Consider the following 21918-nt stretch of genomic DNA (forward strand, 5'->3'; position numbering starts at 1 on the left):
CTTTCTTAAGGCAAATCTAAAGTTGCAAAATGGCGAAAAAGGTGCCAAAAAGAGTATTCTTTAGGGTTAGAAACAAATTTTATGTTCACTATTAAAACTGACAGATTTAGCCCACCCAAAGAGCCATAGGTTCATTACAAAGAATATACGCAATATTAAATCTCAGCAAAGTAATCGCACTTCAAAATGAGATAAAAAAGTTGAGTTGAAATAATATGAAAAAATGTTAAACAAAAGTAAAAAAACGATTTCTTTTTTATACACTGCGTGCTATAAGCACTCCGCTATTTTAAGTGAAATAATTCATGTTAACAATAAGATTATGCGGTGAGAAAGTAGCAAATTTTAGGGATTTTACTTAAATCCGTTAATGTAGTAATTTTAAACCTTTTTCCATTCACATTAATATAAATAAAACCATCCAGCGTCCAAACAGACTTATAATTAAATTTATTAATAGATTCTCTATATAAATCATAACGTAACCTTGTCAAATCTTCCACAATTGTAATTTTAGAAACCGTCAGTATTTTTGTTCTGCAAGATCTTTTTACTAGCACCATAGCCAATAAATTTAACGATTACATTCTTCGAAGCCCAACATGTCGAAAATACTGTTCTAATGCATCACATTTTCCGGCTAACGTGCTCTTCTTTTCTTCAAGTTCTTGCACTCTATCTTTTAAAGACTGGATTTTCTTTGCAAAAACACCTCTCATGCAATGGTTTCGCGTAATACATTTAGGAAATCATTGTCTTTTATTATATCCACTACACACGATTTAACTAGCTCACGACGATCCATACCAAAGCGCATTTTTTTATTTTGCCAGACGTTTTCATATCTACCACTGTCGAATTTTTGTTTATTTTCTTCATCATATCTAATTTCTAACAGTTCGTCTTGGCAAATTGTATCAACCTCTTCAATATCTGCCATAAAAGGATTCTTCATCCAGTGATATACCTTCAATTTCAAAATATCTTCAATCGTTTTTCCATGTCCAATTTAAGTTCATTGAGGTGGCTACTGAATTTCTCGATATCATCTGGAGTTACATCATCTTTTATACATGATAAATAAGGCAACTGGTGAAATTCTCTCTTCAATAGATTATGACGAAGTAGTTGAAGCTTATCAATAAATAATGGCACAATACTTTGGTAACCTATAAGAGTTTTATTGGGCATCATTTTTTACTGCTGTTAATTGTTGACACACATTGGTCTCATCATTACTTTCAAAAAATTGTATCATCTGGAGTTACATCATATTTTATACATGATAAATGAGGTAACTGATGAAATTCTCTCTTCAATAGATTATGACGAAGTAGTTGAAGCTTGTCAATAAATGATGGCATAATACTTTGGTAACCTATAGGAGTTTTATTAGCTCCTAGAAGATGTAAATTGATATCGTTAAATCTTTTGAAAATATCTGCCAAGCAAAAGGCATCATTTTTGACTGCTTTTAATTGTTGACACAGATTGGTCTCATCATTACTTTCAAAAAATTGTATGACACTATCATATCCTGCTACAAATCTAGCCAAGCATGTACCTTTTGACAGCCACCGAACTGTCTGTGTGGAAAAGTAACTTAATGAAATCTTCATTATTATTCTGGCAAAGCTGCCGAAACATTCTATCGTTCTTTGCATTGGATTTTATTTTGTATCAAGATGTTGTCTGGGCACCACACAATGAATACATAAAATATATGGCACTTCCTGTTTCAAATAAACAATTAACCCACGATAGCGACCTACCATTGATAGCACATGCAATAATATTATTCAAAGAAATATAATATTATTTTATGTAAAGTATTAAATATAGATAATCCTTTTGTATCTGTGATGAGATTTATTGCGAATAGCATTTCTTCTCGTAATGTATTGTTCTCATCAAAATGGCGTACATATGCCATCAATAAAGCATCGTAATTCGCAATGGTAGATTCGTCCAACTGCATGGAAAATGAAGAGTTTTGGAGAATAGTTATAAGATTGTTTTCAACATCAACTGCCATTTCATCAATTCGTCGCTTTATTGTGCTATCGTTTTTAAAATTTTAGGTATATCCTGATGCATTACTGTTGATATAAATTCTTTTATAGAGGGTATTATTAGAGTTTCTAAAACATTATAGCTTTTACCACTTTTTGTAATTAATTTTGAAATGCAATAAGCCTCTAGAAACGCCTCACTGAAGCCATTCTAGTCAAAGGCAAGTACATAAACGTGCTTTTTAATAGGATGCAAGTAGCTCTCAAATTGATAGAGTCTTGGTGTGACGAACAGAGACTCTCTGTGAATCCTAAGAAGACAGAGTTGATTCTTTTCACACGGATGAGGAAGTTTGGTAAGCCCAGAATGCCATCACTTGCTAATACTCCATTGGTTTTGTCAAAAGAAGTCAAATATCTGGGTATCACACTTGACAATAAAATGACATGGAGAGCTCACATAGATAATAGAGTAAAAAAAGCGTACGTTGCATTTGGTTAATGCCGGAGGGCTAGAGGTAAGACATGAGGGTTGTCACCCAAAAATGCCCTCTGGATTTATATGGCTGTAATCCGACCTATGCTTACATATGGTGCAGTAGTATGGTGGTCAAAGACCTTACAGTCCACATTCACTGCTGCACTTAATAAAGAACAGAGACTTGCGTGTTTGTATGTTACAGGAAAACATGTTGAACCTAACGCCACTTCATTTGTTCATTCAAGAGGTGGCACTGGTGACCATGATTCGACTGCGGGCAGCAGGAATTCTAATGGGTGAGAGAGATAGTAAAAATGCCATTCTTTGGAAGGAAATGGTGGATTACTCACCAATTCTGGAATGTAAAACGCACTTCACACCCCTACAACACATTTTTACGAAGAAATAACCCAAGTTCCACAGAAGTAGAGGTAAAAAACAGCTTTAAAATCTACACTGATGGTTCAAGTAGACGGGAAGGAGCTAGAGCCGGAGTCTTCTCATACGATTTCCGACTGTCATACAGGCGGAGTTAATCACCATACAACTTGCCGCTGACGTTATTGTCAGATCCAACTAGGAAGGAAAGACTTTCACAATTTATACTGACTGTAGACAAGCTATTTTAGCTCTGAGTAACAATTACCTCAGGACTTATTATGGGTTGTCATCTGACATTGGAGAAGGCCGCAGTGCATAACTGTGTTATACTTCAATAGACAAAAGGACACTCGACTTGTTCAGGTAACAAGTACGCTGATAGGTTTGCCAAAAGGGCTGCGCCATGTTCGCCTGAACCGATAATCGCTCCGTCCTTATCAACTCAGATTGAGCTAATTAAAGACTTTACCCACAAAAAGTTTATGAACTGGTGGGATAGGGTTAAGGGCTGCCATCTGTCTAAGGAAGTATTACGTTATCCCTCAGCAGACGCAGCCTTGTCTTTCGTAAGGCTTGGTAGTACGCTCTACGAACTGTAATGGAACTCATCATGGGTCACTGTAAGGTATGTATATGTAAGCATCTTTATAATCTTAAGCTTGCTGTTAGTCCTCTTTGTCGCTTTTGTGAAGAGAGCAAGGAGATGGTTCGACACATCTTCGGAGAGGAATGGCCGAGCACGGATGGCATGAGGAACACACTTCTGAGCTTCGGAAATTCCTTAGGCTGGTTGATGTACCCGGAGAGAGTGCAGGAGCAACAAAAAGGGGCCCGTTGGGGCCTAGGTGCTGTATGCGGAAGTTTGTTGCGTGTTGTTTCTTAAATGATGCAACGATAGTTACATCATTTAAGATTTTCAAATTTTTTATATGTTTCCTGAAAATATTCAACGGGCTTGTCCTTAAACACATTGGAGGTTGTTTATTTGATACAGATTCTATGAAACCCATCTTCAGATACTGTGGTAATACGTGGGTATTCACAATATTTTGTTTGAAGCTGTAAGCACGTGCTTGCTCTTGGCAATCTAACTACCTACTGACTTTAATTTCGATAACGTAAGGTATTTTTGAATAATCTAGGGTTGTTCCAGAATTTGTAGTTTTTGATTCTCGAAAAAATAAGTTCTAAGTTTACTATTATATGTATTAACAATGGTGTAGTCAAAAATTTTCCTTATTTTGGGGGTGCGAAAACATAGGAAGCTGTCTATTGACATAAAGGGCGTACTAAAATAAGTTTCGAGTTATCTAGGGTAATCCCAGAGTGTTGTAGCGCTTTTTATTAAAAACCATGTAAGTTCAAATAACTACCTTTGGTCTTATAGATAATTTTAGTGTGGCTAAGCAGAGAGGGTACTAGAATAGTGCAATTTTAAGTTCTTGAAGAAACAAGTTCTAAGAATTGATCCAAAATTCTAGAGGAAATAAATTTAACGTTTTTCAAAAATTCACTCAAAAAAATCCTACTCGAATTATCTAGAACAATCACAAATTGTTGCAGTTCATCTTTATATAAAGGCATAAAATATATCTTGAAAATAAAGGTAACGTTAAAGAATAATATTTTAGAAAAGGATGATTTTAATAGATACTTGGTGATTGGATGAGATCCATATAGGGGTGGTTTAGCAAGTTACTTTATAGTTCATAACAACAGCATTATATTCATTTTATACCCTTTAACCTCCTATTTGTAGTAAAACGTTATTTACGTCCGTGTTTGTCCGGTAAAAGTTGGGAAATTCTGATATCCGAAGGAGGAGAGAAGTTCGTCGGGAAAGATAAAACCGTTTAAGTATTTTCTATACATATAAGCTGGAGGCTTTTAAAAAAGTTCGCGGCCCCTTAATATGTCCGCTAGATTACGAAGTAACTCAATCTGCCGCGAGTTGCGAGCGTTTTTAAAATAGGTACGTGAGCTTCCTCAAATTTTCAGCTTTTGTTCGGATTTAGCCTGTATATTAAAAAGTTCCCGGTGAAGTTTCTTAGGCCTTAATAAAGACCTTCGTTACCTCGGGGAAGTTCGCAGTTATTATAAATAATTTTAACAGTTTCGCGAGTGTTTGTTTTAAAAGTCTCGTAATTTATTCAGTTGAGAAGAAAAAAGGAGGATGGTAAGGGGGACGGATTGTGCGATCGGAGATATGTCGTTCGAATCTCCCGTGAAACTGCGGGCATTTGTAAGCGATACTCTCGGCAGAAAGCGGGGAAAGCTCTAGAAGGAGGCATCGATAAGCCATTCGCAGTTTAGAAGATAGACCGCGCTTTTCTGGGCTTAAAGAAGCTTTTCAACGCCCAAGTACGAACAAGACCAATGCTCCGACGTTTACACCTCTAACTGAACTAAACGATCATACGAGAACGTTGAAGCTCACGTGGATAACAATATCCTTGTCGTTCTCGAATGATTTCCATTACTGCGACATCCACTTTGAAACAGTGCAGTATTTTTACAGTTGCATCGCGTAATCCGGCGGGTAACCGAAGGGGGACCTCGACGAGGGGGGAAACTTCTTGATTACGACGTTGGAATTATTAGATTATCAGCCCAAGGGTAGGTCCGTTAGTCTCGGTTTGCCGGCATCTGTTAAGTCAAATGGATATACCCGGTATCAATAACAAACCCTTCGAGCTTCGACTACGCGATGAAGGATTCGATCCTCGACGACAGGGGACTTTCATGCCAAGAAAATCACCCAAATCTCACCGTATTCAAAATTGCCCACAGCCAAACCTTAATTCTATCCAAATAAGGCAATTCCAAATAATTCGATTAAATAACACGCCGTTTCAAGTTGCATTCATTGCAATAATGTGCATACTATTTACATCCATTTCAGTTGATTGCTGTTTGCAATATGCGAAATAAAAACTTTTGCGCATAAAATAAAACGAAACGGATAAATATCAACGAACTGGTTTTATTGGCAAATATGTAAATTGGTCAATATGCCACATTTTATTTTACAATGTTAAAGTGACTTTGAATATAATTCTGTCCAATGTGACAAAGAAAAATGGAAAAACGTGTCGCGGTGGCGGTTTGAAAAAGTCCTGGTTATTGAAAAAGCTTTGTCTAAAGACGGTGTCCAATTCCTTTTCGCCCAGGGAGGACGACATTTGACGTATTAAAAAAAGTAATATCGGTCCGGCATACGCTAAGAAAATCGGACGACAAAAAGTGTGACAAAGACGCCCCGGCAGAGGGCGAATTCGAACGCGATATGAACGAATCAATCACGAGCTGATTCTTTCGGGATACCGGCGTGATTTTTCGCAATAGCACAAATAATTTGCAAAATGGTGACAGCGTGGACATGAAAAGCACGCAAACAAACAAGTTTGATTATTTTTCTTTATTCTCGTTGATAGCGAAGTACCGTTTATATCGAACCGTGGCAACACTGTTTCAGTGTTTTGTGTACCCGTTTTTATTTATTTAATAGCGCACCCGAATATTACACGTCGAAAATTACATTTTTTGCTTTCATGAAAAATTACGTTAAAGGGAGGAAGATTCTCTCTTTACTTTCCATTTCTTCTAAAAGAAGTTTTTTTAGGTCCAGGTGGTGCCAGTGGGTCGGAAACATTTCAAAAATTATTTTAATTAGCAACGATTGTTTGAGAAAGCGAGTGCACGAAACTCGGTTACATAGTAACGTTTTTGTAACCGTCCAACAGCGAAACTTTGCGCCGTTTGTTTAATTTAAGAGAGCATTAAAGAAGTGCGATAAAATTATGTAAAATCACGCGTATACGTCGGAGGTTAAGGAGCAGAACGGGACAGGGAAACGAGGGTGGGACGAAAGGAAACGGGTACCGGGAAAAGGGACCGTGGGGGCGGCAGTTATTGCGGGGAGATTCACCCAACACCGGGTGTTCATAATGTGGTTGCCCGATTGCCGCATCTTGTGTTTTAGCCGACATTTTAATTAGTTATTCTACATGTATTATAATCTATAAATTACACGGACGAGCTTTAAGGGAAAGGCCAAGCCCTCGATCGTCGTCCTCTTCCGGTCTGTCCTTTCATTTCAATTAGCGAGTCCTCTTGCGAATCTTGCGATATTGCGAAGGGAGAAACAAAATAGCGCGTCGTTTGCGAGCAATTCCGTAATTAAATGCTAATAATACAATTTGCATACAACCTTTGCGAACTTACAAAATCGATATTCGAAATTTTAAAACGCGAACCTACATCCGAAACACCTCTTTATCTCTTCAATACTTTTCTCTGTTTCATCCCGCGCGATATATTCTAATTCATTCAATAATAAAACTAGGTATGTAAATAACGGTGGTTTTACCAGGAATTTTTTAATTTAATCCTTCAAAATTGTTTCGCTCAATCCCATACCAATCTGAAAATTCGAATTTATAGTTACAAAAATTAATCTCTATTCCATTACGTATTTCATTACCTATTAAGATTCATCTTTGATGAACGAATGAGTTAATTTAATACTAAATATCTTCAATATATGAGGAGTGTATCAGGTCTAAAATATGTATCATAAGTTAAAATCACGGATCTGTCTGATTTGATGTTGATCTCTCCTACCTGGTACCCAAATCCAGATGCATAGAGATGAGTTTGGAGAGTATTGTAATGGAATACAAGACAGGAAATGATTGCGGAATTTATGTAATATAGATGCGTGCAATTCGGAGGTGCATTGCACCTACGAATTGAGGACATTCAATAAAAATGTTGAACTTGCAAATTAGTTTATGTTTAATTCGAATAATATTAAGTTTTAAAATTTTAGTCTAGTATATGTAATCGTAGAGTAAGAATGAATAAATAGAACGTTATAATTTAAACAATCTTTCAATTCCATCACCATCTAATATTCAACTTATTGAGATAACCATCAGCGGTTATCACATGGCGATCCTGCCTATTAAGAACCAAAACAACTAATTAAAAGTAAATTTAAGAAAAGAAAAAGAAGATAAATTCAACAAAATGGGATACAATCAGTCTAAAGAAAATAAAGAAATAATAATAAGTCAAGCGGGAAATTCTGGAGGAGCAACGTCTGGATTAGATAAATCGTTCACCACATGGGAAATTGGTTATGCAGTAATTATAATCCTTATCCTGATTTTCGTGGGTGCATACATTTGGCGTCGGTGTATGAAGAAGTTAGAGAAGAGAATCCGACTGGAAGTTTCTAGAAGCCAAGAATTAGTGTCTATGCGCGACAATGTTTAACAATAAATAAGTGCGTACCTAAAGTGCTTTATGGAGACAGTGGATAAATTTAAAAAAGTTGGTAAATAAGACAAATATAATTAAAGATAATCAAGAAAGAAGAAAAAATTTAGAATTAACTCATAAAAGATTAGCAGATATAGATAAATTTTCAGATAGGTTAGATTTATTAAAATTAGAAACTAGTAAGGATTTTTCAAATTTAGACGTTTTAGATCAAATAAAAAAGTATGTTAATAAAATAGATAATATTATTATAGAATCTCGTAATATTCTTAAAGATAGGTTAAAAATAGATATAAAAATGGGGGAAAAATTTGATTTAAAAACAGCGGGTAGTTTGTGGCCTATTATGGATGGTAGTGAAGATACTACTAAAAAACTATTAGATTCAATAGAACTGTACTCTGAATTATTACAAGCTGATGACCAAAAATTTTTAATAACGTATGTGCTAAAAACTAGACTGTCCGAGAACGCTAAAATTCGGCTAAATAAACAATATACATCAGTAAATGAGCTTATAAAAGATATTCGTGATAATTTTGTAACGAAAAACACTGTCGATGCAACTTCATCAAGCTCGACAACTAAATAAATCGGTAACTGAATTTGGTCAGGAAATCGAACAATTGCTGAGTGATTTAACATTATCACAGGCGGGAGATGATGATAATCTTTTAATATCTTTACGCGGAGTAAATGAAAAAATAGCAATTAATTCTTTTTGTAATGGTGTTAGAAACCATGATTTGCGAACGATATTAAAATCAAGAAATTGCAAATCATTAAAAGATGTGATCTCTGTGTGACAAATGTGACAGAGATTTTAGATTCCTTATCGGGAGCGGTTTATTTTTCACACTTAGATTTATCTCAAGGTTAAATTAGATGAAGACAGCAGGAAGTACACAGCTTTTACTACTAGTAAGGGTCAATATCAAATGACTAGGTTACCCATGGGGTTAAAGACTAGTCCAAATTCCTTTTCAAGGGTTATGACTATAGCTATGTCCGGATTAAATTATGAATCGTGTTTTGTTTATTTAGATGATCTCATAGTATTTGGTAATAACTTAAGCAATCACAATCAAAATTTAACAAAAGTTCTTAATAGACTTAGAAAGGTTAATTTAAAATTGAACCCCGGAAAGTGCAAATTTTTGAAAAAACAAGTTTTATATTTAGGGCATGTAATTTCGTCTGAAGGGATTCTTCCGGATCCAAGCAAAATTACTGTTGTTAGAGATTATCCTGTTCCAAAAGATTCAAACGAATGTAAAAGATTTATTGCTTTCGCAAATTACTACCGAAAATTTATTCCAAATTTTGCAAAAATTGCTTATCCTTTAAATAAACTAACGCGTAAAATGGTAGAATTTAATTGGGAAGAACAATGTCAAGAATCTTTTGAAATCTTAAAAAACGCTTTGGTTAGCCCACCTATTTTGCAATATCCTGATTTTAATCCGTCAAACGAATTTACATTAACAACAGATGCATCTGGTTATGCGATTGGTGCAGTACTATCAAATGCAGATAATAAACCAGTAGCATACGCCAGTAGAGCATTAAACAAATCAGAGATCAATTATGCAACAATAGAAAAAGAGCTTTTAGCTATTGTTTGGGCTGTAAAACACTTTCGACCATATTTATATGGGAAAAAATTTAAAATTTATACTGACCATAGACCCTTGACATATCTTTTTGGAATGAATAACCCGTCTTCTCGGTTGATAAAGTTTAGACTCGTATTAGAGGAATTCGATTTCTCAGTACATTACGTTAAAGGTAAAGACAATTCAACAGCTGATGCTTTATCAAGAATTGTTGTTAATTCCAATGATTTTAAAACCATGTCGGAGAATATTTTTGTACTTACAAGATCGAAACAAAAACTAAAACAAAATTCTGAAATGGAGAAGGTGTAAATGACGAAACTGATGAACTCCACCAAATTCAATAGAATTACGGCAATGTAACAATAAACGCTTAATGGAAGAAGAGAAAGTAATTTATGATAAAAAACTGAAGATAATTTTTATTAAATCGAGTTCTCGATCAATTCTTGCCTTCGAAGCGGTGTTGAGAGACTTGAGTCACACGTGTGAAATAAATAATATTGCGCAAATATTTATATTAAAATCTCGAGATAATGATGAATTAATTAAGCGATTGTCGAAAAGTGTTACTTTACTAAAAGAATTAAAATTACAAATAAACGTAATCAGTAAAGCATGTTATATCGATTGTAAGCAAACACGTCAATTGATATTGAATGATTTTCATATTCTTCCGACTGGGGGACATGCGGGTATAAATCGTATGTATGCTAACATTAAACGGTATTATTTATGGGAAAATCTAAAAGTTGATATAACAAAATTCGTAAAAAGGTGCGAAGAATGCCAACGTTATAAACATTCGATACCTCATAACGAACCGGTAACAATAACAACAACAGCTTCATCTGCGTTTGAAAAAGTTTATTTAGATTTGGTAGGTCCGTTAAATCAGGATGATGATGATAATCGGTATATATTAACTATTCAATGCGAACTCACAAAATTCGTAGAAGGATATCCTCTTAAAAACAAAGAATCCGAAACTGTGGCGAGATCATTCGTAAACAACTTTATATTAAGATACGGGATCCCAAATGAGATTGCTACAGATAAGGGAACTGAGTTTTTAAGTCAGGTGTTCAAAGAAACAGCAAAATTGTTAGGTATTAAACAATTAAATTCAACCGCTTATCACCACCAATCCCTGGGTGCCATAGAAAATAATCATAAGCATTTAGGATCTTATTTGAGAATTCAAACATCAAATTTTTCAGACACATGGAGCTCGTGGGTACCGTTTTGGTGTTTTTCGTATAATAACAGTGTACATACCGAGACAAAATACACTCCTTACGAATTAACTTTTGGAAAAAAGAGTAAATTGCCAAGTAATATCTTAAATAATAATAATCAACCAATTTATAATGTTGATAATTATTGCAATGAATTAAAATTTAGACTCAAATCAGCTTGGAATAATGCAAAAGATCAGTTAATTGAATCGAAAATAAAAAGAAAAAGTATCTTAGATAGGAAATCTGATATTGTTAGTTATAAATTTAATGATAAAGTACTATTAAAAAATGAGTCAACAAATAAATTAGACAAACTGTTCAAAGGTCCGTTTAAAGTAATTAAAGAAGACACTCCAAATGTAACACTGAAAATAAACAATAAATTAGTTACAGTGCATAAAAATCGAGTGAAAAGATATTTAAAGTAAAGACAAGTAAAAATAAAAATTAAGTGATTTAAGTGAAAATTTATATTTAATTTTAAGTGCAATAGTTATTAAGGAGATAATAAAGAAAAACGGATTAAAGATAAACTAATAGGATCAACATTTTTTCAAAAAAAAAAAAAAAGGATGAAGATGTAATGGAATACAAGATAGGAAATGATTGCGGAATTTATGTAATATCGATGCGTGCAATTCGGAGGTGCATTGCACCTACGAATTGAGGACATTCAATAAAAATGTTGAACTTGCAAATTAGTTTATGTTTAATTCGAATAATATTAAGTTTTAAAATTTTAGTCTAGTATATGTAATCGTAGAGTAAGAATGAATAAATAGAACGTTATAATTTAAACAATCTTTCAATTCCATCACCATCTAATATTCAACTTATTGAGATAACCATCAACGGTTATCACAGTATCTTAGGACATTAAAGGCAATACAATGCAACTTGCACCGTGACAGAGCTGCAACTGCAGTATTATGCAAGCACCTTGACACGATACAAAACACCATAGCTCTGATTCAAGAGCCATGAACTACTAACTCGAATGTTTCTGGTTTCTGGTTTCTCCGCGTATCTCCTGCCAAAAGAATCAAATCGGGACTCCGTTATAGTCAGGAAGAAGAAATGACGTTGACTTTAGCATCTGTCTACTTGCCAATAGAAGAGATGGCTCCTACTGCGGCCTTAACAGCACTAGTTAACGCTAGTAAGGTAAATAATTGGGTACTCATTGTAGGTTGCGACTCCAATGCTCATTCTCTAGATTGGGGATGTGACGAAGGAAACTTTAGAGGTAAGATCTTGCTTGAATTTATTACGAGTAATGACTTGGAAATAATTAACCAAGGTTGTGAACCTACGTTCGCCAATGCAAGGTGTCAGACGATTATTGATTGGGAGCAATTGCGAGATTTTCCCAAGAATACCCTTCCTAAGAATACCGATGAATTAGAGAATTATTCAAACCTCGTAGGTGACACACTGACTCTGGCAATAGTGGAGGAGAGAGGAAGGGCTACATTCAATGAGGGTCACCTGTCGGAAAGCTTTTAATAAAGCTAAACAAACTAGATTGAATTCTGACTGGACTTTGTTTAAAACACACCAGTCAGAATTCAGATGTCTAGTACGTCAAAAGAAGCGACAAGCCTGGAGAGGTTTTAGTGAGGAGGTGGAGTGCGCCGCTGAGGCCTCACACCTAAACAAAATACTATATCGTGGCCAAAAACACAGTTTTGACATTCTAAAAAAGACTGATGCCAAGAATCCGGAAGAATCATTGCACTTATTAATGGATGTTCACTTTCCAGGTACTTACCAAGATTTTTCAACGCTTCCACACCAAGTGGAACTAAACAGTTCTCCTACTAGATATAACTAACAGATAGCCAACCAGGTTGTACAGAACGAGTTATGTCATTATGTCCCCCCATCAGCTGGAACAGGGTCACCCCAAAGAATGGAAAAAAGGATCCCAAAGCATACCTTTCTGTTCTATATTAACGTTCATTAAAACATTGGGCTGGTTTTCTGACCCATGAATGACTTGTTAATACATACAAATCACCTACTATTAGAAGAGCATCATCAAGATAAAGCTCACCACCAATGTGTTGCAATTGTTGAAGGAACATAGTAAAAGGACACAACACAAGAGCACTCCTTTATCTCCAACATAGATGGAGAGCCACAAATCTTCAGCAACAGTAGATAATTCTGGCAACAAGAACACCACCACCATTCCCCTTATGAGAGATCAAAAACTTTCTATCTTGTCTAAAAATAATATAATCACTGCAAAGCGACTCCCCATCATAGATTGAGTCATTAAGATTAGTCTCAGGGAAACAAATAACAATTAAACGAATCACGTAAGCTGTTTCAGTTTTACTGCGCAAACCACGTACATTTTGATACATCATTGACAAAGACAAGACTCTGGAGGAGACCAAATTGGAACAGCGGGATCATGTCAACGAACCAAAAGTTAAAGTTTTAATAAATCAGCTTCAAACTTGATTACCATAACTCTTGCCCTTGCTTTAGCTGACTTCAGCAGCCCGGCATTGTGTACAGTTAGATGTTCGCTAACGAATAACCTTTCAGTAATATTGGGAATATCCTATTTGATTATCCTTTTTTCAAGGATCCCGGACAGGATTAAATTGTTTAATCTGGAGTATTGTTCCAGATGCTTCACCCGCGAGATCAGGTCATCGACCACATATATAAGCCTTATACTCGAGTCTGCGGTAACAGACTCGAGCCGTTTCACCTTATCCTCGAATTCTTTAAGCGTGTTCTCAAAATCCGTTATTTTATCATCATAGAAAGAAATCGATTTGACCAACTCGGTGTATTTGGCGTTCATTTATTTCATTTCTGTCTGAGTAGACCTTAAAAGTTGGAATCATAGTAAAAACATATACCAAAACCATCAATTTTTGTCTTTAATAAGCGCGAAATATAATATAGAGCCGAGGTCGCTTGCGGGCGTGACGCTACAATCCACGTCGTTCAACAAAATCGGCTAAAATTTAGTACCTCGGCTGCAAGCGACCTCGGCTATTATTATATTCCGAAACAATCAAGTTTTGTTTTTAACAAATGCGATGTATAACATAGAGGTGGCTTGCGGCCGAGGCGCTACAATCCATGCGAGGAATCAAAATGCGAGGTTGAGTTTTCTCTAATTTTTCTTGATGATTTGCTTTAAAGCTATTTATCGATAAAATTAGATGTAATGTTCTCTTCAAAACGTGTTTTATTTAAAAATGATTTGTAAAAACTACAATTTAATAAATCGAGTGTATTATGTGCAACAATAGTGCGTTAAAGATATCTGAAATCGTACTAAAATCTCACGTAAACCATAAATCGGGCCACGGAGTGAAAGCAATAACAAGAGGTTTAATGGAACGGTGCTCACTTCCGTTGGATATATAGCAATCGATTCATGCCACGTAAAAACTACACATGTTTTAATATTTTTAATATATATTGAGTGTAGGATGGTCTAAAATTTAGTGCCTCGGCTATTATTATATTCCGAAACAATCAAGTTTTGTCTTTAACAAATGCGATGTATAACATAGAGGTCACTTGCGGCCGAGGCGCTACAATCCATGCGAGGAATCAAAATGCGAGGTTGAGTTTTGTCTAATTTTTCTTGATGATTTGCTTTAAAGCAATTTATCGATAAAATTAGATGTAATGTTCTGTTCAATACGTGTTTTATTTAAAAATGATTTGTAAAAAAATACAATTTAATAAATCGAGTGTATTATGTGCAACAATAGTGCGTTAAAGATATCTGAAATCGTACTAAAATCTCACGTAAACCATAACGCGGGCCACGGAGTGAAAGCAATAACAAGAGGTTTAATGGAACGGTGCTCACTTTCGTTGGATATATAGCAATGGATTCATGCCACATAAAAACTACACATGTTTTAATATTTTCGATATATAATGAGTGTAGCATGGTCTAAAATTTAGTGCCTCGGCTATTATTATATTCCGAAACAATCAAGGTCTGTCTTTAACAAATGCGATATATAACATAGAGGTCGCTTGCGGCCGAGGCGCTACAATCCATGCCGCTCAACAAAATACGAGGTTGAGTTTTATCTTTAATTTTTCCTGATGATTTGCTTTAAAGCAATTTATCGATAAAATTAGATGTAATGTTCTCTTCAAAACGTGTTTTATTTAAAAATGATTTGTAAAAAATACAATTTAATAAATCGAGTGTATTATGTGCAACAATAGTGCGTTAAAGATATCTGAAATCGTACTAAAATCTTACGTAAACCATAACGCGGGCCACGGAGTGAAAGCAATAACAAGAGGTTTAATGGAACGGTGCTCACTTCCGTTGGATATATAGCAGTCGATTCATGCCACGTAAAAACTACACATGTTTTAATATTTTCAATATATATTGAGTGTAGGATGGTCTAAAATTTAGTGCCTCGGCTATTATTATATTCCGAAACAATCAAGTTCTGTCTTTAACAAATGCGATATATAACATAGAGGTCGCCTGCGGCCGAGGCGCTACAATCCATGCCGCTCAACAAAATGCGAGGTTGAGTTTTATCTTTAATTTTTCCTGATGATTTGCTTTAAAGCAATTTATCGATAAAATTAGATGTAATGTTCTCTTCAAAACGTGTTTTATTTAAAAATGATTTGTAAAAAATACAATTTAATAAATCGAGTGTATTATGTGCAACAATAGTGCGTTAAAGATATCTGAAATCGTACTAAAATCTCACGTAAACCATAACGCGGGCCACGGAGTGAAAGCAATAACAAGAGGTTTAATGGAACGGTGCTCACTTCCGTTGGATATATAGCAATCGATTCATGCCACATAAAAACTACACATGTTTTGTGACGTGGGGGAGAAAGGGAGAAAGGGCCTTGCCCGTGCGAAGGGATGAGGTGGGGTGGGAGGTGGAAGAGTTCCTCCTGAACGTTGTCGGTGTTCGAACATCTTGCGAGTTGGCAGTAAAAACGGGCTAGAAGTTGGCTCATCACGAACTCCAATGTTTTTATTCCTGATGAGCGTTTATCCGCCTTTATGCAGGATTCATGGTCGCAGTCCGGAAGAAGGCAGGACTTTTACGAGGTTTGCCCCTGAAAGCAGATCTATAGGAATGTGTGGAAAGGGTGGAGAATGCGAGTTGAACCGGAAGTCGACATAATTTGCCCTTAATAAAATAACCGGCCACTTTCTACGCGGCGGCTTTTTAGCAGACAGTCAGAGAGCGTGGATAAAGGGGCGGTTTACTTTTGGGGTGACATCGTCGCTTTATACCGGGAATTAGCTTTTTCTGCCGTCGTGAATAATTAAGCGTTTCGTATTTCCCGCGCGAAATACTGTAACGCCGGCTTGTGGTGAATATTACATGGGCCGCGATAATATTACGAGGGACGCTCTCTTGTAGAGGCCCAACGGAGACAAAAGGAACACGTGTGTCCGTGCAGATGTACAAAGTAAGTGAAGGGAATGAAGGATATTTTATTAAGCTAGGAATATTTTACCGGCCGGAAAAGAAAATGACCAAACGCCTTACCAATAACGAATAAGTTACAAAACAAAAAGTAAAAACACATTCCCCGCGTCGTTGATGAAATACGCACGCCGCGTCCCTCTTGTTTTATTTATTCCGCACCCTATCCCTTGTAGTGACGTTAGGAATTCGAATAGGACCGCAGTTGCCAGTAGGGCGGCGATAGGAAACAATAAGAGGGCAAACATGACGCCGGATCTTTCGAATACCAAACTACCCAAAACCGTTTTCGTTCTAAATACATTAACATTTAAATATTTCTTCGCCGAATTAACTTTACCCATAAAAAGAACTGACCTTGTAAGTACCAAGATTCTTCACAGAACAGGCGAATTTGACATTCCTGCCAGCCGAGACGGTGACGTTCTCGATGACTTCGGTGAACTCGGGCTCCTCTACAACGACTGGAACAACAAAGCGTGATTATAATATATTATTACAGCATTAATGTTTACTAATTAACCCTCGCAATTATGCGGGGTTGAATAAATAGAGGGGTCGCGTACACAACAGAATAATTCAGGACGGGAACGGGCGAATAAAACAAAAACAAAAGTGGGCAGGGTTACGTTTCAATTTCAAATATTCGGCATTCAAAATTAACAGTTGCGCAAATTTTAATATCGGTTAATTAAGTACGGACCGATCGCATCGCGAATTTACAAATACTTGAAAAAAAATCGATACGTTCTGAATGAATAAATGGTAGCAGGATTTTTTCAACTCGATAATCATATTTTTATTGACTTTCAAAATTCTAATAAATTGTCAATTAATCACTTCATTATTCAGATTTTCATATAAGTGATACTTTGTTTCAGGAATTTGGAAAAAATTTAAATTAAAAAAAAGAGTGGATGCAAAAATGGATTTAAGAGAATCCACTGTCATACAATAGTATGATAGTGACGTGTTGTACTACAATCGATATGGTAACGCAAGACAAGTATGTAGAGGATTGGATAACAATAGAAGTGGGTATAGGCATCTAATTGACCCTTAGGAGTGTAAAGGTAAGGAGGGCAATTCGATTGGTTCTCGAGCTTGAAGATTAGGACCTGTTTATTTATTTTTGGAGTAAAGCGAGTAGACATCCTTTGTAGAGGATATCGGATATTGTATTTCAAATCTGTCCGAGAAATTTTCAAGCTGCCCGGTATCCGTATCCAGAAGAGGCCCTCGAGAATTGTTTTGAAATAAGGCACCATTTCCGTTGAGCACTTATCCAATATACGATGGAATCTAATATGCAGACAATTTCTTCGAGTGCTTACACAATATAAAATAGTTTCTTTGTGGTTCGTTGATAAAATAACTCGGTAAATAGTAGCTGTTAAGTTTCCTAATGAGATCCAAGTTCGGGAGGCGTCTCGTCAATTTTTGCTAACGCATGGACACTTCCGGAACACATCGCTATTAATCAGCGTAATTACCGTAAAACTTATCGAAATCATCAAGATTCGGCCGACTTCGAAGACGTCGACCGCTCCAAGTATCATGACCAATACTCAGGTTTCTTCCATAAGCTTGTTAATGGTATCACTCGGGATTCGAAACGTGGAACCAAGTCTACACTGCTTGAAATATATGGAAGAAATAATCTCGGCCGACTTCGAAGATGTCGGACGTCCTAAGTATTGTTCATGATACTTAGAGCGGCCGAAGTCCTCGAAGTCGGCCGACATTATTTCTGCCATAAACTTGTTAATGACATCACTCGGGATTCGGAGAGTGAAACCAAGTCTAAACTGCTTGAAGCTTAGGCCGCCCTAAGTATTGTTCATGATACTTGGGGCGGCCGACTTCGAAGACGTCGGCCGCCCCAAATATCGTGTACAACACTTAGGGCGGCCGACGTCTCCGAAGTCGGCCGCCCCAAGTATCATATCTCTTCCATAAACTTGAAGCAGGGTAAACTTGGTTTCATGCTCCGAATCCCTAGTGATACCATTAACAACTCTATGGAAGAGATAATCTCGGCCGACTTCGGAGATGTCGGCCGCTGTCAGTATTGTTCATGTTACTTAGGGCGGCCGACGTCTTCGAAGTCGGCCGAGGTTATGTCTTGCATAAACTTGAAGCAGGGTAAACTTGGTTTTCAAAACGTTTAACGAAGCCTACACTGCTTGAAGTTTATGGAAGAAATAATCTTTTCCGACTTCGAAGGTGTCGGACGCTTTAAGTATTGTTCATGATACTTGGGGCAGCCGACGTCTTCGAAGTCGGCCGAGGTTATTTTTGCCATAAACTTGTTAAGGGCATCACTCGGGATTCGGAGAGTGAAACCAAGTGTACACTGGTTGAAGTTTATGGAAGAAATAACTTCGGCCGACTTCGAAGATGTTGGCCGCCCTCAGTATTGTTCATGATACTTAAAGCGGCCGACGTCTTCGAAGTCGGCCGAGATTATTTCTACCATAAACTTGTTAATGACATCACTCGGGATTCGGAGAGTGAAACCAAGTCTAAACTGCTTGTAGCTTAGACCGCCCTAAGCATTGTTCATGACACTTGGGGCGGCCGACTTCGAAGACGTCGGCCGCCCCAAATATCGTGTACAACACTTAGGGCGGCCGACGTCTCCGAAGTCGGCCGAGATATCTCTTCCATAAACTTGAAGCAGGGTAAACTTTTTTTCCTGCTTCGAATTCCTAGTGATACCATTAACAACTTTATGGAAGAGATAATCTCGGCCGACTTCGAAGATGTCGGCCGCTGTCAGTATTGTTCATGATACTTAGGGCGGCCGACGTCTTCGAAGTCGGCCGAGGTTATGTCTTCCATAAACTTGAAGCAGGGTAAACTTGGTTTTCAAAACGTGGAACGAAGTCTACACTGCTTGAAGTTTATGGAAGAAATAATCTTTTCCGACTTCGAAGATGTCGGACGCTTTAAGTATTGTTCATGATACTTGGGGCGGCTGACGTCTTCGAAGTCGGCCGAGGTTATTTTTGCCATAAACTTGTTAATGACATCACTCGGGATTCGGAGAGTGAAACCAAGTCTAAACTGCTTGAAGCTTACGCCACCCTAAGTATTGTTCATGATACTTAGGGCGGCCGACGTCTTCGAAGTCGGCCGAAGTTATGTCTTCCATAAACTTGAAGCAGGGTAAACTTGGTTTTCAAAACGTGGAACGAACGTTACTACACTGCTTGAAGTTTATGGAAGAAATAATCTTTTCCGACTTCGAAGATGTAGGTCGCCCTAAGTATTGTTCATGATACTTTGGGCATTGCTGTTTGCTACAGCTTGTTTGTTGTAGTAAATTTTCTTTTTTTTGCATTTAAGGACTTTGTTATATTTCAGGGTCCGTCCCTTAAGTTTCGTTAGTTTTTACATAGAATCAAGTATTTCATCTAATTAAAAACATTGAGATTAGCCGCGAACCCCTGCGATTTTCCGTGAAATCATAGTTGTTCAATAAATGATATAGTACAAGACCGCCTAATTTTACTATTTTATTAATTTTTCTTTTAAAGGAATTCTCATTTTGTTTAAGAATCAGAGGATACCTCTGGGGTTAAAGTAATAACGAGTAGACTACTTGTTGACAAAATGCAGGATCAAAACTTGACAAATTTTGACGAAAAGTTGGCTTATCTTAATAGTTATACAGAGTTAGGCAGGGAGGTATGGATGATTTGAACGTGGCGACACGCAAGATCTGGAGAGCCTTGGTGGATAAAGAGTAAGGATATTTGTTCATCAGTAGCCGCCATTTACTTTTGTGATGCTGCGTGAGTTTTTTCTGCCACAATTCAGAAGACGACGTATCTAAACTCAATGCCATACATCGAGAGCAGCTATGGAATTTTTAAGGCAGACCTTCCTTGGACTCCTCGGTCATTGGACCTGTCACCTTGTGACTTTTTTATGCAGCTACCTCATAGCACGAGTATACATAAACAAACCACATACACTTGAAGCCCTAAGTGAAACACAAGAAATTCGAGCGGTTCCACGTGAAATGCTTCAGAGGAGTATGGACTGCTTCTCACAACGTCTACAGAAGTGTACGGACAAAAACGGATGCCATTTAACAGATGTTATTTTTCGTACGTAGTCAATGTTTTAATTTTTAGTTCTTTTGTTTGTCTTTAATTTTTGTAATGGCAACATTCAAGCTACACATTCTAAAAATAAAATTTGAGTTTCGTTGAAAAATGAGTATGTAACTGTTATTTGAAATCATCCATATCTCCCTGCCTAACCCTGTATTTTCTCACAATATGAATATTGAAAAAATCACAACTATTCCTTCAAAAGAATGATAAATGGCTGCAAGAAACATTCGAAATACCGACGGCTAAACCTAATTCTTCTGGTCGTCCAACAAAGGCCTTTGCAGAATCAAGTGAGAGGAGTAAGCGCAGAAAAATACAGGACGTTCGCAGAGTTGTTGAAAAAGATGTGTTAATGCATGCTGCTCAGACATCCCTTCAAAGTTCTGGAGAGAGAATTGCGTCCAATATCCTTAAAGACATCTTTAACTCTCCGCAGGGAGCAAAAGCATATTAAAAGGCATATAAAACAAGCAAGCGGTGTCACAATTAGATCCGACAGCCGCTCTGTCAATGTTTGTGGAAGCTGATCTTTCAAGGCGACAGTATGGAATAATAAGAGATAGCAACAAGAGGTTTTATCCGGGCTACACATTGTTGCAGAACAAACTTGCTATCCGGTTGAAACATGCGTTGAAATTATCTTGCAGGATATATTGGACCACACAGCTAATTATTTTTGTTTGGCTATGTATTTAGAAGTTTTACTTACACAATTAGGTCCAGAAGAGCGTCAATCGTCGTAGAATGATTTCAAGATGGGAATGTGATGGTTTAGTACAAACGCAATTCAAACAAAAATATAAATTAGGATCAGATTTGTCAAAGAAACAGTGGATATCATTCAGTCTGAAATCGCGTAGATAAAAGACGCTATTAAGGCAGTGCAAAACAGCGAGTTCGTACAAGGAGAAATGCTGTTGTATAGTGTGTCGATGCCAAGATATGCAATACTGCAACAGCCACTACTTCAACCATGAGATGCTACATTTGTGGTGCGACATCAAAGGAATTTAATAACCTCAATGCATGCTAGGATTCGCTTTTTCCAAAGCATACTGCATTTAGCATACAAAATTCCTGTGAAAAAATGAAAATACTGAAATATAAAAAAAAATAGGGAGCAAATGGGGTTACTAGTGGATATTCCGAAAGCTGGCTTTGGCAATACCAATGATGGGAATACAAGCAGAAGATTTTTTGGCAATCCTGAAGTTGCTGCCGAAATCACCGGTGTGGATTTAAATCTAATAAGACGGTTAAAAGTAATTTTGGAAGTTATTTTAAGTTCGCATAAAGTGGA

The 21918-nt window shown here is 36.8% G+C and overlaps 1 protein-coding gene across 2 annotated transcripts in view; it reads right to left on the reverse strand.

Annotated features, from left to right (window-relative positions):
* The window catches only part of LOC111429336 (neurotrimin-like), a 223590-nt gene that overhangs the window by 73834 nt on the left and 127838 nt on the right, over positions 1–21918 (reverse strand). For both annotated transcript variants that reach the window (XM_023065217.2, XM_023065216.2), the window contains exon 2: positions 16849–16955. In XM_023065217.2, the coding sequence (XP_022920985.1) occupies positions 16849–16955 (107 nt within the window). The remainder of the gene's footprint in view (positions 1–16848; positions 16956–21918) is intronic.

This window comes from Onthophagus taurus, chromosome 8, assembly GCF_036711975.1.
Source record: "Onthophagus taurus isolate NC chromosome 8, IU_Otau_3.0, whole genome shotgun sequence".
Classification (NCBI taxonomy): Eukaryota; Metazoa; Arthropoda; class Insecta; order Coleoptera; family Scarabaeidae; genus Onthophagus; species Onthophagus taurus.